Source organism: Dendropsophus ebraccatus, chromosome 11 (genome assembly GCF_027789765.1).
Source record: "Dendropsophus ebraccatus isolate aDenEbr1 chromosome 11, aDenEbr1.pat, whole genome shotgun sequence".
Classification (NCBI taxonomy): Eukaryota; Metazoa; Chordata; class Amphibia; order Anura; family Hylidae; genus Dendropsophus; species Dendropsophus ebraccatus.
In genome coordinates this window covers 37,659,347-37,675,494 of record NC_091464.1, presented here as the reverse complement: position 1 = coordinate 37,675,494, position 16,148 = coordinate 37,659,347, and the positions used below count along the sequence as shown (strand labels likewise).

The 16,148-nt window shown below is 40.8% G+C and overlaps 1 protein-coding gene across 7 annotated transcripts in view; it reads right to left on the bottom strand.

The window, feature by feature from the left end:
• Positions 1–791: 791 nt before the first annotated feature.
• CDKL5 (cyclin dependent kinase like 5) overlaps positions 792–16,148 on the bottom strand; it is a 246,417-nt gene continuing 231,060 nt past the window's right edge. For 5 of the 7 annotated variants that reach the window (XM_069945342.1, XM_069945340.1, XM_069945343.1 and 2 more), the window contains 6 exons: positions 14,063–14,165; positions 12,949–13,072; positions 8,463–8,559; positions 6,942–7,061; positions 3,507–3,626; positions 792–1,783 (listed from right to left, as the gene is read on the bottom strand). In XM_069945342.1, the coding sequence (XP_069801443.1) occupies positions 1,400–1,783; positions 3,507–3,626; positions 6,942–7,061; positions 8,463–8,559; positions 12,949–13,072; positions 14,063–14,165 (948 nt within the window). In that variant the 3' untranslated portion in view covers positions 792–1,399. The remainder of the gene's footprint in view (positions 1,784–3,506; positions 3,627–6,941; positions 7,062–8,462; positions 8,560–12,948; positions 13,073–14,062; positions 14,166–16,148) is intronic. The other 2 variants (XM_069945346.1, XM_069945347.1) reach the window with 1 other exon arrangement.

Genomic DNA, 16,148 nt, shown 5'->3' with positions numbered 1-16,148 from the left:
ATCACTTCTTGCCTGCCATGATTATTTAAGTTTTCCAGGAGTACTCCTTTAACACTGAATGTAGAGACAGATATATTTAAAATAGTCAGGGAATAAGATAAAAATGTACTCAAGCAAAAATAGATAGAATATTAATAGCACTACGGTGCCAACAGAAAACGTCTTGACCAGAGGCTGTTCACTATATTCCAAGGATAATTGCCAGCACTCACTCTGTGACTAGATGGGGCAAAAAGTGGATAACAAATACATAAAATAAAAAGATTCTTGAGTTTCATAGTATTATTACATAATACTATGCATTAAAGTTATATTACATTTAAAAAAATTGCACGTTTTCAGTACGAATGTTCTAAATGTCCCAATTGTTTTCAATATCTTTGTCTAAATCCCACAACATAAACTGGAAAGTGAATATTTGTCGAGCATTTGTCACTGACGGGGCAAAATGCCTTTGAGGCTGAGAGGAAGGAATATCGTCCATCACTTTAGGTCATTGTGACTTTCGATAATAACATAAGCAAGCACCACAATAACACTGGTCGACCTTCAGATCTGCTCTAGTAGTCAGACAAGATTCACACTGCCGCAGGCACACTGACATCTCTAGTTTACTCCCTTTTATTAGAAGTACATTAATACTGCACAAATGTATAAAAATATGGCAGAGTTGTCATCATAACAATACTTTCTTCTCTATATGCTCGTAGTTATAAAAATGACAGTCATTTAACATATAAACAAACTACACACACAGATGTTTGAGTGTGTAGATAATATATATATATATATATAGATTTTTTTTTATATATATAATACTCTTAATGCAATATATAAATGTTATACTGTAAGTTCTCATATAAACTACTTTAGCTGTTGTACGGCTTCACAATGTTTTTTTTAAACAGCTCAAAATAACTTGACATTGTAACAATGATATGACTTCATGAGAATAATCATAAATAAATATTACAAAAAATATCAAATATGGAAGTGTTAGTTCCTTAAAAATCTCTTATTCTGGATAAACCCACTTTTACAGCATTAGGTATTTAAAATATCGATTTCTTCCCTGGATAAGGCTATTCGTTTTTGTTTTTTTTTACATATAAATATATTGGCGCCATTCTTTTCAAGGTCTAGGACTGGGGAAATCTTTTGGATCTTGACAATATCTTTTTTTTTTATTGCACATTCTAATGTCACAAGGAAACTGGTAGCAGGTAACCGGACAATCAACAAAAGTATTTGTGGGTGGGTTTGCGGCACAGTGTAACCTCACACAAGCATATTGCACATAATCAATATAACTATAGGTACTTGCTTATACATCCTTCACCGAATTGGCATTCACCCGAGACTCATTTCATGTATACACTGCCTCCTGCACACGGGTCAACTAAAGAGCTGTCTCTTTTAAGTCATTTAAATTTGGCAATCTGGTTCTTTTTGTCCGGTTAAAAGGCATCCCGTTCTGGCCAGGCTTGGAGGTCATCTGATCAGGGAATGGAGCTCCCTCACTAGTTCCTCTATTTACTGGGGAGACATGCCACAGGGGGTCTGGTTGTCCTGGAATCTGCAGTCCAGATCGGCTTTTTGGCTGTGGTTCCTGACGATGGGCAGAGCTGGAAGGCTGACTCATTGCATGTATTCTGGCCTCTGTAAAGGAAGGGGTTTTAGGTGGCTGGTTTGGTAAAGGTTGAAATCTAGGGTCTGGCGGTACTGAGTGATTTGAAGATGAAGAAGGGTGCAGAAGCTTCCAGAGAGATTTTAACGGTTGACTCTGCAAACATAAGTAAATATATATGGGTACAAATTAATAACAGCAAGTAAACAAAAAAAAAAAAAAAACTTAAGGGAAACTCTCAAATGGTACCACTAATGTGAGTTAAATGGGTCCTAATATAAAACAATGTAATTTGCAGGTGCTCAATGTGCAGTGCCTCTGAGCTACCCCACTGTGTAGACTAATGCTATGTTCACACACATTAAAGTGACTCTGTACCCACACTCTGCCCCCTCCCCCCAACCGCTTGTTAGCTGAATTTTATCCAAGATCTGTCCAGGTAATGCAGTTATTGTTCTAAAAAACAACTTTTAAACTTGCAGCCCTGTGTCAAACTGGTGTGGCCTAAAGTGTCTGTGCCCTAGGCCTGCACCGCCTCTCTGCCTCTCCTCCCTGCCCTCTTTATCTTTAGCAATGCCCCCGGGCAGGATTTCTTCTATTCATCACTTGTCTAAACACTGCACATGTTTTAGATTAAGAGAAATCCTGCCTGGAGCATTCCTAATGATGAAGAGGGTGGGGAGGAGGGACGGAGAGGCAGTGCAGACAATCTGGGCCACACCAATCTCACACAGAGCTGCAAGTTTAAAAGTTATTTTTTAGGACAATAACTGCATCACCTGCAGAACGGACCCTAGGACAGATCTTGGATTAAAAGCAGCTATCCGAAGGTACAAGTGGTTTGGTGGGTGGGGGAGATTATGGGTACAGGGTCGCTTTAAAATATTACTAAAATATGGCTGTAGTTCTGAATGAGAATAAAATAACGTGCAAGGGTGCGTTCACACCTACAGGATCCGCAGCAGATTTGATGGTGCAGATTTGATGCTATGTTCAGTTATTTAAATGAAATCTGCTGCGGATGTGCAGCAGAAAATCAGCTGTGGATCCGGTCAGTGTGTATGTAACACACTCTGTTAACACACTGTTTAAATTGAGTGGATGGCCGCCATATAACGGTAAATAACTGCCATTATTTCAATATAACAGCCGTTGTTTTAAGATAACAGCAAATATTTGCCATTAAGGGTATAAACCCACACACCGTATAAGCAGCGTATTTACTGCTGCGATACGCAGCAAATACGCAGCAAACACGCAGCAAAAACGCAGCAAAAACGCAGCAGATTATATCTAAATAACTGAACACAGCATCAAATCTGTACCAACAAATCTGCTGTGTATTTGCTGCGTATTTGTTGCGTATCTGCTGTGTATACGGTGTGTGGGTTTGTACCCTAAATGACGGCCATCCACTCAATTTCAATATTGTGTGAACAGAGCCTTTCTGTGCTTTCAATCCACTCCTGGTTTTGGTTGCTATGAGGACCTGACATGAGGACCAAATACTGCCTGAAATATACTGTGTGTGAACCCAGCCTAACACAAGAAGAGATACTATAATTTCACTAAACTGTAAGAGTTTTCTACTGATGTCGATCGGGCATTGAGACACCCACTGATTGCTAGAAAAAAGGCACACACGTGATTGGCTGGGCAATGTAACACCCCCACCCCACCCCCCCCCCAAAAAATAATCCTGTTGGTATTTTTCCTTTCTATGACCATACGCTATCAGATTATCAGTCCATCCTCAATTGTTCACTGATAGGGTCCTCCGAGAGAGTTTTTTTCCTTCCATAATGGTCCAAATTTGTCCATCTTGGTGGAGCAACACTGACTGTCAGAAGAGTTTAATATGGTAAAACAAAGCACTCACATGAGAGTGAATTTCTGCCATCTTGTCTGGACGCCACTCTTTGTGTCGGCTGCTCTTGTGACTGGATGAGTGGGCGCTTTTCTGTACGTTGAGGTGGTCTTGACCATCTGTATTAGGCATCTATGTCACAATAAAAATATAGGATTCAGATGTCGACAGTAATGCAAGCAAAAGCAGCAGCATTGTTTGCAGCCCTTTGGATCAGTTCTGCGTTAATATGTTCCCTTAGACACAGTAAATAAAATAATAGAGATTCTGAGGGAGATTTATCAAACATGGTGTAAAGTGAAACTAGCTCAGTTCCCCCTAGCAACCAATCAGATTCCACCTTTCATTCCTCACAGATTCTTTGGAAAATGAAAGGTGGAATCTGATTGGTTGCTAGGGGCAACTGGGCCAGTTTCACTTTAAACCATGTTTAATGAATCTCCCCCCTATGTCTGTACCTATTGTGTCATTTTTTGTTTTAGCCTGATGCAAAATGGCATTTGATCATTCACGCCAGGTAAACACATCACTGTTAGATTTAATGAATTTTACTAGTTAAAGGGAATCTGTCAGCTGTAATTCACATTCAAAACTGCTGAGACTGTTAGATAGCTGTTACGTCAAGGGGGCACATGGTACCTTTCATACATCTGTCTGTGCTTCCAGATTGTAAAAAATATGTTCTCCTGTGCAACATCAAGGAGGCTTTCCCAATCTCCTGAAGAGCTGAGGGCTATAACACCTCCTTGCTTCCCACCCATACTTGACCCTGCTTGAGACTCAGCAGCTGACTGTCAATCAAGCAGAGAAGGGATGGGAGGGGGAGAGAGGAGGCATTACAGCTTGCAGCAGATCAGGAGCTTGGGAAAGCCTTTTTGACTTTTCTCATGGAGAATAAAAGCATTTTCTAAGTAATAGAGGCACAGACAGATATACACAGACAGATTCCGTTAAACTAGATAATTGTTCTTCACAGGATGTAATCACGACTGAATCAATGATGACTCTAGATCCAAAACAAGCCAGCAAATAACACTACTGCAAGAGTACAATGTGTTCCCAAAGCGAAGAAACAAAAAGATTCCCCTTCAGGTAGATTTCAGCCCACATATTGCTTATTCTTCTTGATACTTTCCTGGATTTGGCATGCAGATTTCACCGCTTCCCAAAGCATTTACATGCTGTTAGTTCTAAGCAGAGTAGAAAATGATTAAGAAGAAAATTGGACACTGTTAACGGGCAAAATTAATAGAATGAGTGTAAAACCTTGGATAGGAATGACTTTCGGAACATGTTGTATTTGTGTTGTGTTCTGGCCAAGTAAAAACTTGCCAAGTAGCTTATCAAAGAAAACATTTTGCCAGATCCATTTCTTCTTAACCTGTTCTATTGTTTTGTATTATAATATATCATATTTTTACCATTTTGTGTTTTGGCTAAATATGTAAATGTATGTATGTTGCCATTCAGTGAATACAATGTATATACAATGGGGTATATATGTATTGGAGGTGCACAGGCTACCATGAAAAATTGCAATGCTGTAATATAGTCTCTGGGATTTAAATGCCCTGTGGCCCATCAACTGGATACAGATAGCCTTCAGCTTCCTCCCTACAGGCAAACTACAGACCACCACATTTGGCAACCTGAAGCTTCAGGATGGTTTCCAAGGGCAATCCTTAGGAAGTTGATTTTCTACTGCTGCCAATCCATAATGAAAGACATCAGTAGGAATTCTGCTAGTAACACCAGCCATATACTTAAAGTGTAAGTGTCATTTAAATTTTTATTGCAGAAATCAATATTACAAGCGATTTTAAGAAACTCTGTAATAGGTTTCATAAGGCAAAAAAGCCTTTTTGTACTCGAAAAGCTGTTTCCCAACCTCCCCCCTCCTCACTTCTTATCTGTGCTTATCAGGCACAGCTGTCTTCATTACAGAGGAACAAAATGAAGACGGGTTTGCTAAGCCCATTATAACCTATGGAGGGGGGAAAGGGTCGAAGGCAATGAGCGAGCAGGAAGAGGACAGAGCCAGCTTGTGCAGTTTGCAGAATGTATGGGCAGAAAGGTCAGTGCTTATCTGGGTGCTTGGAGAGAGATTGCAGGATGTTGCATTTTGCAGGGCTGACTTTCCTCCTCGCTCTGCTCAAATGTATGAAAGGCTCCAGACAATGCATCTTTCTATATAAGCATATGTACCTCCAAACCATATAAACACTTTAGGATTAATATATTTCATGTAAATTGTATATGTACAGTACAACTCACCATATATATTGAATCATTATAAATGTTTCCTTTTCTGCATGCATTATCTTTTTAATGGATGTGTACAATATATGCTCATGCTGCACTACAAAACACATAGTTCAATACTGAACAAAAGGAACAATACACTACACATCTGCACTAGAAAGCAAATGTGTAAGTCCATTGGGACAGTGTGAAGGACTAATAAACACTGAGCAGCAGTACACATATACACCATAAACAGTTCCCTGCTTAGTAAAAGTGTAACATTCAAGGTAGGGTAAGTATTCATAAAGCATTCTGCATGATTACAGGGAGTCCTGTCGAAGGGGTATTCCAGCGGAATTTTTTTTTTTTTAATGAACTGGCATCAGAAAATTATACAGATTTGTAAATTACTTCTATTTAAAAATGTCAAGGCTTCCAGTAATTATCAGCTGCAGGAAGTCTTACAAAGTGCTCTTTGCTGCCACCTCTGCCCATGTCAGGAACTGTCCAGAGCAGGAAAGGTTTTCTTTGGGGATTTGCTACTGTTTTGGACAGTTCCTGTCAGGGACAGAGGTGGCAGCAGAGAGCACTTTGTCAGACTGGAAAGAATATACCACTTCCTGCAGGACATACAGCATCTGATAAGTACTGGAAGGCTTGAGATTTTTTTTATAGAAGTAATTTACAAATCTGCATAACTAATACAAGTTGATTTAAAAACTTTTTTTCTTTTGAGTACTCCTGTAAGAGCTGCACAGTCCACTTTATCCACTCTCTTTACTTTGTGCTATGAGGAAACAGGAAGCTGAACAATCAGTGTGCAGCATCCTGATAGAGCTCAGCAATGAGCAGCAGGTAAGGTATGTAAACAATGAATCTATTATAAGAATTAACAAGATTTCCTATTTTTGTACTGCAGCATGTTAATATTTTAGGGATGTAATGTAAAAATAATGTAATGTGCTTAATGGCAGGGTAGAGGATGTAAGCTGCCAACTGAGGCTATGCCATGAAGATGGGCATAGTTTTTTTTTGTTAATTAGTACATCTTGTCCATCTGGTTCTGTAATGCTTCTATCAAGGTCTGGTAAGGAAGGAAGTTGGAAGAAGACAGACACCCCTTGACAGCCCAAACCAATGCTATTTCATGTGATGGGAGAGGTATTAATGTTTTATTGCCAGCGTATTTAAAGAAAATGATACCATTGGCAGATTGACTACAGGGAGCTTTTTCAAAGATGAGCTATGCTTTAAATTCTTTGAACTAAAAAGTGGGAAGAGGCTTTTCTTGATGTTCGGTTTTTCAGGATCTGTGGATTCTGTCTGCAATATAAGATACAAATACACTAAATGCATGGATTAGTACCAACGCTAAATGTTATCAGGTTATGGTGAGCCCTATTGCATTTCATGAGATCAAGGCTTAACATGGTGCCCACTTATTGAAATGTGAAGAAATACTGTATGTGTACTCGGAAGCCTTCTTGAAGCACACTGTCACCAGAACCAGAATTTTAAAAAAATTCTTCAGCAGTAAAGAAATTATTTGTTACAAAAAGAAAATGATGTTATTATGCCCAAACTGAAGTGGCTGCACAGGGTAGATTACTAGACATAGAGGGGGGATTTAGAGTCTTAAATTAGGCCGTGCCCCCTTTTCCCGTCCAGACTTACTAATAGGCGCACGTCTCTTAGTAAATCCGTCCAGCCGTGTGCCTGACCCTGCGCCCAGCAGCAGGTGTAGGTTTGTGTCATGATTTACGCGTAAATGATGATAAATGAGGTGCAGGAGGAGGTCCCGCCTCCTCCCCACCTTGACACCCCCCCCCCAGCCTCCCTCCCGAGCCTCCCTGCCCCGAGCCTCCCTACCTTCTCGGCACTGCACCTGCTTGTGAGGCTCCCATCAATCCTGCTCAGCCAATCAGTGCTGCCGTGCACTGATTGGCTGAGCAGGACCACTGGGAGCCTCACACGCAGCCGCGGTGCCGAGAAGGTAATGTATACTGCAGGCTGCGGGCGGTTTAAGGGGCCGGGTTACATACTTGCAGTGGAATTAAAGTTCCGCTGCGGGTATGTAACCCATTGAAGTGACAGTACCAGGATTTGCAGCGGATTTCGCTGCGAATTTGGCATGTGTGAAGCTACCCTTACATCGATTTTATTGATGAGAACAGGCTTCCATATGGCCACAGTGTACACCAGCATACCTCAGACTGCATACAGAGCTTTATTTTTCTGCTGGATTCCATATGAATTAAAAACATAATGATGGCACATCCCATATGATGCCTTATTATGGTGATACTGAGGCCCAATACTGTAAGTTATAAATAGAGACATTTTTTCTATGTAAATCCCCTAGGCCAGTGCTTCCCAGTTCCAGTCCTCATGGCCACCAAGAGGTCATGTATTGAGGATTTCCTTAGTATTTTACAGGTGATATAATTATCCTTGGTGCATCAGGTATTATCACAGGTGATATAACTATACTCATCAGGTATTAGCACAGGTGTTCTTTGTATGGGATATCCTCAAAACAACCTGTTGGAGGGCCATGAGGACTGGAATCGAGAAGTGCTGCCCTACGCCACTGTTTACAGATTGCTTTCACATCTCTTAATCTCTCCAGGCTTTGGCACAGTAACCCTCACAGCTAATCTCAACTATAATCAGCTGTTCAAATAGAAAAAAAAAAACTTTATTGATACAAAACAATAAACTCACTGCTTGAGACTTCTTCTTTTTCTTTTTTATGACTCGGAAAAAACTTTGCTTTTCCTTATCTTTAACTTGTTCTGAATGGCTTTTTTCTGAAGTTTTCCTATAGGAGACAAAGATAAGCACAAAAAAATAAATAAGCACAACAACTGTATGCCTACCCACAGTCCAGTCAGGTAGAAGATCATGGTAAGTGGTGCAGCAATGGTTCATTCACGTATTTACATTTCAGATGTACTCATGGTGTGTTTACACAGACAGATTATCTGACAGATTTTTGAAGCCAAAGCCAGGAACAGACTATAAACAGAGAACAGGTCATAAAGGAAAGACGGAGATTTCCCCTCTCTTCAAATCAATTGCTGGCTTTGGCGTCAAAATATCTGTTAGACAATCTGTGTGTGTAAACACGCCATTAGTGATCACATTGTGTGGTGCTCCACCCATTTAGCCTGTCATGTTTACAAGAACATATCATTCCTGTGGGCTCTTTTCACACTGCATTTTTTTAGCGTCCAATTGAGGTATAGGCCAGGGAACCCAGCATAAACATATAGCTACTTTCTATGTTAAAAAAAAAGTGTGACGCACAAATTATTTATGGGGGCCTGATAATAAATGTAAATGAGCGCCGATCTGCTAGATCGTCCGGGATTCCATAGGGGTTAATGCAATCGGCCACCGTGATTAAACAACAACCGTTGTTTAACCCCTTCCCCTCAGCAATCTGTATATATACGTTCCTACTGCACATACCCCATGCAGTAGGAATGTATATACACGTTCCTGCACTGACGGGGGCTTCCTGATGTGAGCGGGAGCTCTGCAGTGAGAGCGATCCCGCTCATGTCAGTGTCCGGGGCCGGAGGTAATGAGAGGCAGCTGCGATCCCACAGCTGCATCTCATTAACCCCTTAAACGCCACAATTTAGGGTACTCAGTAACAGATCAAGCAACTGTCACTGAGGGATCGGGACCCCCGCAGCCGTGTACCGATGGGTGGTAAGCTCCATACCTCCGTCCTGTCAGTTCGGCGATCCATCTATAGAGTCTGCTCTCAGGCAGGATCTATGCATAGATCGCCGATAACACTGATCTATGATATGGCATAGCATGCCAATTCATAGATCAGTACATGCAATCTAATGATTGCATAATTCAGGCTGGGTTCACACTACGTATATTTCAGTCAGTATTGTGGTCCTCATATTGCAATCAAAACCAGGAGTGGATTAAAAACACAGAAAGGATCTGTTCACACAATGTTGAAATTGAGTGGATGCCCGCCATTTAATGGCAAATATTTGCTGTTATTTTAAGGGTATATTCACACAGGCAGGCTCGCAGCGAGATTCTCGCTGCGAGCCCGGCAGGTCCTGGCAGTTCCCATACACTACATACTTGCTGCGGTCTAAACGACCGCAGCGAGTATGTAATTATACCGCCCTTAACCCCTTCTGCTCCCTCCCGGCTCCCCCGCTGTAAGCAGCATACATTACCTGTCCTTGCTGCACGGGTCCGGCGTCCTGCTCTCCCGTCCGGCCAATTAGTGTGTTGCCCAGCCGCAGCCACTGATTGGCCGGACGGGAGAGCAGGACGCCGGACCCGTGCAGCAAGGACAGGTAAAGTATGCTTACAGCGGGAGAGCCGGGAGGGAGCAGAAGGGGTTAAGGGCGGCAGAATTACATACTCGCTGCGGTCGTTTAGACCGCAGCAAGTATGTAGTGTATGGGAACTGCCAGGACCTGCCGGGCTCGCAGCGAGAATCTCGCTGCGAGCCCGCCCGTGTGAATATACCCTAAAACAACGGCTGTTGTATTGAAATAATGGCAGTTATTTACTGTTATATGGCGGCCATCCACTCAATTTCACCATTGTGTGAACAGATCCTTTCTGTGTTTTTAATCCACTCCTGGTTTTGGTTGCAATATGAGGACCACAATACTGACTGAAATATACGTAGTGTGAACCCAGCCTTACAGTGAAAAAAGTGGGGAAAAAAAGTTTAGCAAAAAAAGTTTTTAAAAGTATTAAAAAAAAAACTTATAAACCCCCTCCCAATAAAAGTTTAATATACCCCCTTGCTCATTATAAAAAATAAAAATATTAAAATAATAAAATAAATAAACATATTACATATCGTAGCGTGTGGAATTGTCCGATCTATTAAGATATTACATTATTGTTCCCGCATGGTGAACGGCGTAAACGGAAAAAAAACCCACCAGGATTGCTGATTTTTTTTATATTATATATCAGAAAGAAATTAATAAAAAGTGATAAAAAATTTTCTGCTACACCAATGTGATATTAATAAAAACTAGAGATCATGGCGCAAAAAATGACACCTCAACCAGCCCTGTAGGTGGAAAAATAAAAGCACTATGGCTCTTAGAAGGCGGGGAGGAACATTGCATTAATTTGACCCGGACTTTTGTGCATCAAAGGGCTCTGTCTTGAAGCGGTTAATAAAAAATACACAGTGTCAACTTGACCTAAAACTGGAAATGTAATCTATCTATCAGCCCTTTCTACACTGCTGTGGACAAGCTAATTCGGCTTACACGTTTCAATACAATTTTTGTGGTAAAGGGCAGAAACACAGGGGATCCGGATCCGGGGATGCGAATTGCAGCAAAATCCGCCGTAGATCCCTTGCCGTTCATCTTCAAAGAGAACACATACCACCGAAGGAAGCCGGAGCGTTGAGCAGGTACAGTATGCTCCGGCCGGCGGTGGGGTTAAGGGGGGTGTCACTTACATACTCCCACTGCGAATATGTATTTTCATTGAAAATGACAGGCAAGAGAGCTGCAGCAGATTTGGCTGCAATTTCCAGCGTGAAATCCGCTGCGGATCCGGTCCGTAAAAAGCAACAGAAACACAAAAAATCTGAATGATATTTGGTTTGTAAAAAATATATAGGCCTTGTTAGAGGTCAACGTAACTGCAGTTTAACAACTTGACTCTGACTTATTCTAGAAATATACCAGAGTTTCAGAAATGATAGCATGTTCAATTATTCACAGCATTAACTCAGCAGCTCTAGCAGGAATCCCAAGAGGAATGACTGCCAAGAGTCCCAACCAGTGACCTCATTTTGAAGCTTCCCTTGCTAACACAGGGAAACACACTGATTATCTTAGCTCCATTTGTTCAAATTCATCCGGCGAGTGCGCTGCACCAATGAATAATACAGCGGACAGCAAATGTAGGTAGTGCACCTTTCTGTCCGACCCTACAGGGAGCTGCTATTACGACTTGTGATTTTATAACATAGGTGATAGCGGTTCTGACAGTCAGGACTTCATCACACTTCCTAACACTGCTGCTTTCCAATTAGTTTTTATTTTTAGGACATTCTGAACCCTGGATGATATTTCAAAGCACATCTGCAGAACGCTTGAATTTATAGACGTAAATTGGCTATAATTTTACAATGTGGATAATAACTACGCTACCGAAACCATTTACTATTATTAAATGATGAGTCAATTAGTTACTGCTCATCTCCATCCACTGCCGAGTGTTACTCTAGGTCAGGCGTAAGGAACCTTGGCTCCACTGCTGTTGCAAAACTACAACTCCCATTATGCCTGGACAGCCAAAGCTTTAGCTAGGGTCAAAATGTGGAAAAATCCTTTAGGCTAGGTTCACACTATGTTCATTTTTTTTTTTTAAATAACAGGAATTAGCATAATGATAGCCGTCATTTTTACATGGTGTGAACTATGGTGTGAAACGTTTTATAGAGAACAACACATAGAACTACATATGAGGTAAGTGAATGTGATAGAATGACAAAAACAGCAAAATGTCCTTGCAAATTGTATATTTAATTTTTGGCATCTATTTCTTTTAGTGAAAACCTCTTAGGGTATGTGAGGAATAGGTGAGGAACCGAAAAGGAAATTTTCCTAAGGAAAATGTCCTCTTCTTAAGTTTGCGCAGAATTCGTGCGGAAGTTGTGCAGAATTGGCGCGGAATTCGAGTGGAAAGTGGAAATTCCAAGCCCCAATGACTTCTATGGGACTTCTCTAGTGGAATCCGCCCAAAGAATTGACATGTCAAATCGGATCTGCGGCGGAAAATTCTGCCCATAAATTCCACTTTGTAAAAAACAGAGCAGAAATCCCATTGAACACAACGGAACATTGCCTTGTACATATTTTACAGGCAGAATTCAAGCAGAATACGTTTAAAATTAAGCAAGGATTCAGCTTGAAATTCCTCGCCTATTCCTCAGTGTGAACATACTGTACTCTAACACTGAAACAAAAACCACTAGTTACTGAGATCCTGGCTTATGAGACACATATTTTTTAAAAAAAAGTAAATTAAAATGAAAGGTGGTCAACCACATTTTTGTGTACGTTAAAAAACTTGTAATCCAAGGTTTCACTGTATATCCACTGTCAGAGCAATGCGCTTTAGCATTTCATTACAGGATTACTATAACTATACGCGGAAAAACATGAGCAGAAGTTCTCACCAGTGATTGAAAGTGGTCTGTCTCTTTGAGTGATTTGTTCCTGCGCTGCTGTCGACGGGATGTGAAGAACTTCGGTTTGATGCGCTATTCTCATGAAACGTTCCCTCTGGCCGAGGTGATGGAACTGTAGATGAGAATACTGTTATGTACATCAAAAGTCATTAAAAAAAATCTCTTATCAGTAAAACTTTTCATTTTTTTACTATACAAATGGTCTTCATGAGTCTCAAACACACTTCTGTATATCCTATGCAGTCATATAATCAATCTGTTATAATTGGACACAAATGCGTGAACTATATATAAATGTGGATGGGTTAGCGTTTATTTCCCCCTGATGAAGCCATGCTATGGCGAAACACATGGGTCTTAAGGTGGAGGTGCATCCTCAGACCTAGGCGGGTTCCATACAGCTTTATTCATATGTATTTTTGTGTGTGTTTTGAGCATATTTTTAATTTATTTGGAAACTGTTATGTTTATAGTGTAAAAAAAAAAAGTTATCGGGTTCCACTCAGGATGTCTGTACTGGCCTCTATTGTGGGGTTGTACATGATGCTAGTAGGGGTGTTATAAACTCTTTTTAACTCTACCTGTATGTTTTTTGTGTAAATGTTTTGCAGTAATTTATGAATTGACCTATTGGGCCACTTGTGTAAATTCTCCAAGCCATAGCATGTTGTTTGGATTTCGTGTAGAGTTTGTCTTTTTTTATTACACTCTTGTTTCTATAATATCATGGTGGTGCTCACTCTAGTCAAATATATCTGAAAACACGCAGAGTCAAGATGTCCATACTGCATCCTAAAATGTCCAAATTACATTCCCTCCATGTATTTTATATTTCCTCTGGTTTAAAATATTTCCTTTAGAAGTTAATGGTAGCAGGGCATAGGAGGACAAATGTCTTTTGCCAGGAAAAAAAATTACTATCATTACTTTTCAAGCTGCTTTTTGCTGGTAAAAGTCATTTTGAGTACCGTAAGTATAAATAGCTCTGGAAAATAAGTAGTCAGCCAACAGGTCCAATACATCCCCTCAGTCCCTGTATGAACCAGTTGTCATCTCACCCTGACATACAACACTGTAGTAAGGTTAATGACTACAATTTTACCTCTGTAAAAGCTGCCAACCCGTCTAGGGACTGTATCACTGTATATATGGCGGTTTTCTTTGGAGGATGGATCATCCGGGTGAGTATCATGATAAGGTCCTCCCTTCAAATAAAAGAAAACAGAACACAATTATCATAATTGCCATGTGGCTTCTGAGGTCACATAATAGAATACATGATATATAGAGGTGGCCACCCTTATCTGCAAGTTTTGTTAAAGCATTACTGTCACTTAAAAACATGTCACACAGGCATGTTAAAAGTTGTGATCAGTTGGGGTCTTGGTGCTGAGACCCCCACTAATTGCTAGATATAGCCAGAAGAACCACACAACTGTGCACTTTACTCCCCAGACTGTCTCTTGATCCAACTTGTTGCAGTCTCTAGACTAAGGGTATGTTAAAACTGAACAAAAGGAACAAGGAATTTCAAGAGGAGTCCGTGACGCAGATTCTGTAGTGTCAACGGACCCTTAAAGTTCAGCCCAGGTTCTACAACAAGTCTGACCAAGAGGCAAGCTGGGGAGTGAAGTTCGCAGCCAGGTGCTTCTCTTGGCTATATGTAGGGGTCAGTAGGGGTCTTGGTACTGAGAACCCAACCAATTACAACTTTTGACATGGCTGTGTAATGCCCCTATTCCACTGGTCCTCGTTCCCCGCTCGCTGCCGCCGCTATTCAGCGCGGCTGCAGCGAGCGGGTGAGTGCTGGAGGGGCGGCGGGGAGCTGCAGGGGGGGCTGCCCGGGGGATCGCTAGATCATCCGGGCAGCCCATAGGATATAGCAGCATCTGCTGACGACACTCCTATTCAACGGAGCGCCGGCAGCAGATCGCTGCTATATCAGTCGCTTGTTTTTCAACATGTTGAAAAACAAGCGACTGCAACGATCAGCCGACATGAACGATGTCGGCTGATCGTTGCACTCTATTCCACGGGACGATTATCATCCGTAGCGGCCGATATCGGCCGAATACGAATGATAATTGTTCCGTGGAATAGGGCCTTAACTTGTCAAAAGATTTTTAAGTGATAGTAAAGCTTTAAAGACTCCTGATACTAATTCAATACTTCACTGTGAGGAGCAAGCAAAATCCTCAACAGGCTGAAATTGACGTGATAAAAAATGGGTGGGCACATCCAGAAACATAAAGTGTAAGCATCTCCCCTATCAAAGGCAATGGCAATTTATAGTTTTTCCTAAGCTGATCATCTTGCACCACCTGTCTTTGGTTATTCCAAGCCAAGAGTAAAATTAAGGGTTGATCACCAGATCAGCTTGCTTCTTTGGATGGTTGGTCTGGGGGGGGGGGGTGACTACATACAAATCTTTGGGACATACCGGATTTAATGACAGTTTTCATACATTTTTTTGTTTTTATCTATAAAATGAATACTGTGGAGAAGATTTATTAAACTGGTGTAAAGTAGAATTGTCTTAGTTGCCCCTAGCAACCAATCAGGTTCCACCTTTCATTTCTCACAGATTCATTGAAAAATAGAAAAATAAAATATGGAATCTGATTGGTTGCTGGGGGCAACTAAGACAATTCTACTTTACACCAGTTTAATAAATCTCCCCTGTATCTTTACCTCAAGTCATCAAGTGCACCATTGCTAAGGGTCTACTTACACAGAAGGATTATCTGACAGATTATTTGAAGCCAAAGCCAGAAACAGACTATAAAGAGAGATCAGGTCATAAAGGAAAGCCTGAGATTTCTCCTCTTTTCAAATCCATTTGTGGCTTTGGCTTCAAATCTTTGGCAGATAATCTGTCAGATAATCTTTCTGTGTAAATGGACCCTAAGAACAACTGAGAAATATAAGCAATGATCTAGTTTTTAAATAAAAAAAAAATGTCTGTTGAGTGGCTAAAAAGTGCATCCAAGTACAGTTCTAATACAAAAACAAACAAAAAAAACCCCATGTAATTTTAATTTTTGAATGACTGTGTTAAAGGGGTTATCTTTTTCTTTAAAATCAACTGGTTTCAGAAAGTAATATAGATTTGTAATTTACTTCTATTTAAAAATCTCAAGTCTTCCCATACTTATCAGCTGCTGTATGTCCTGCAGGAAGTGGTGTAT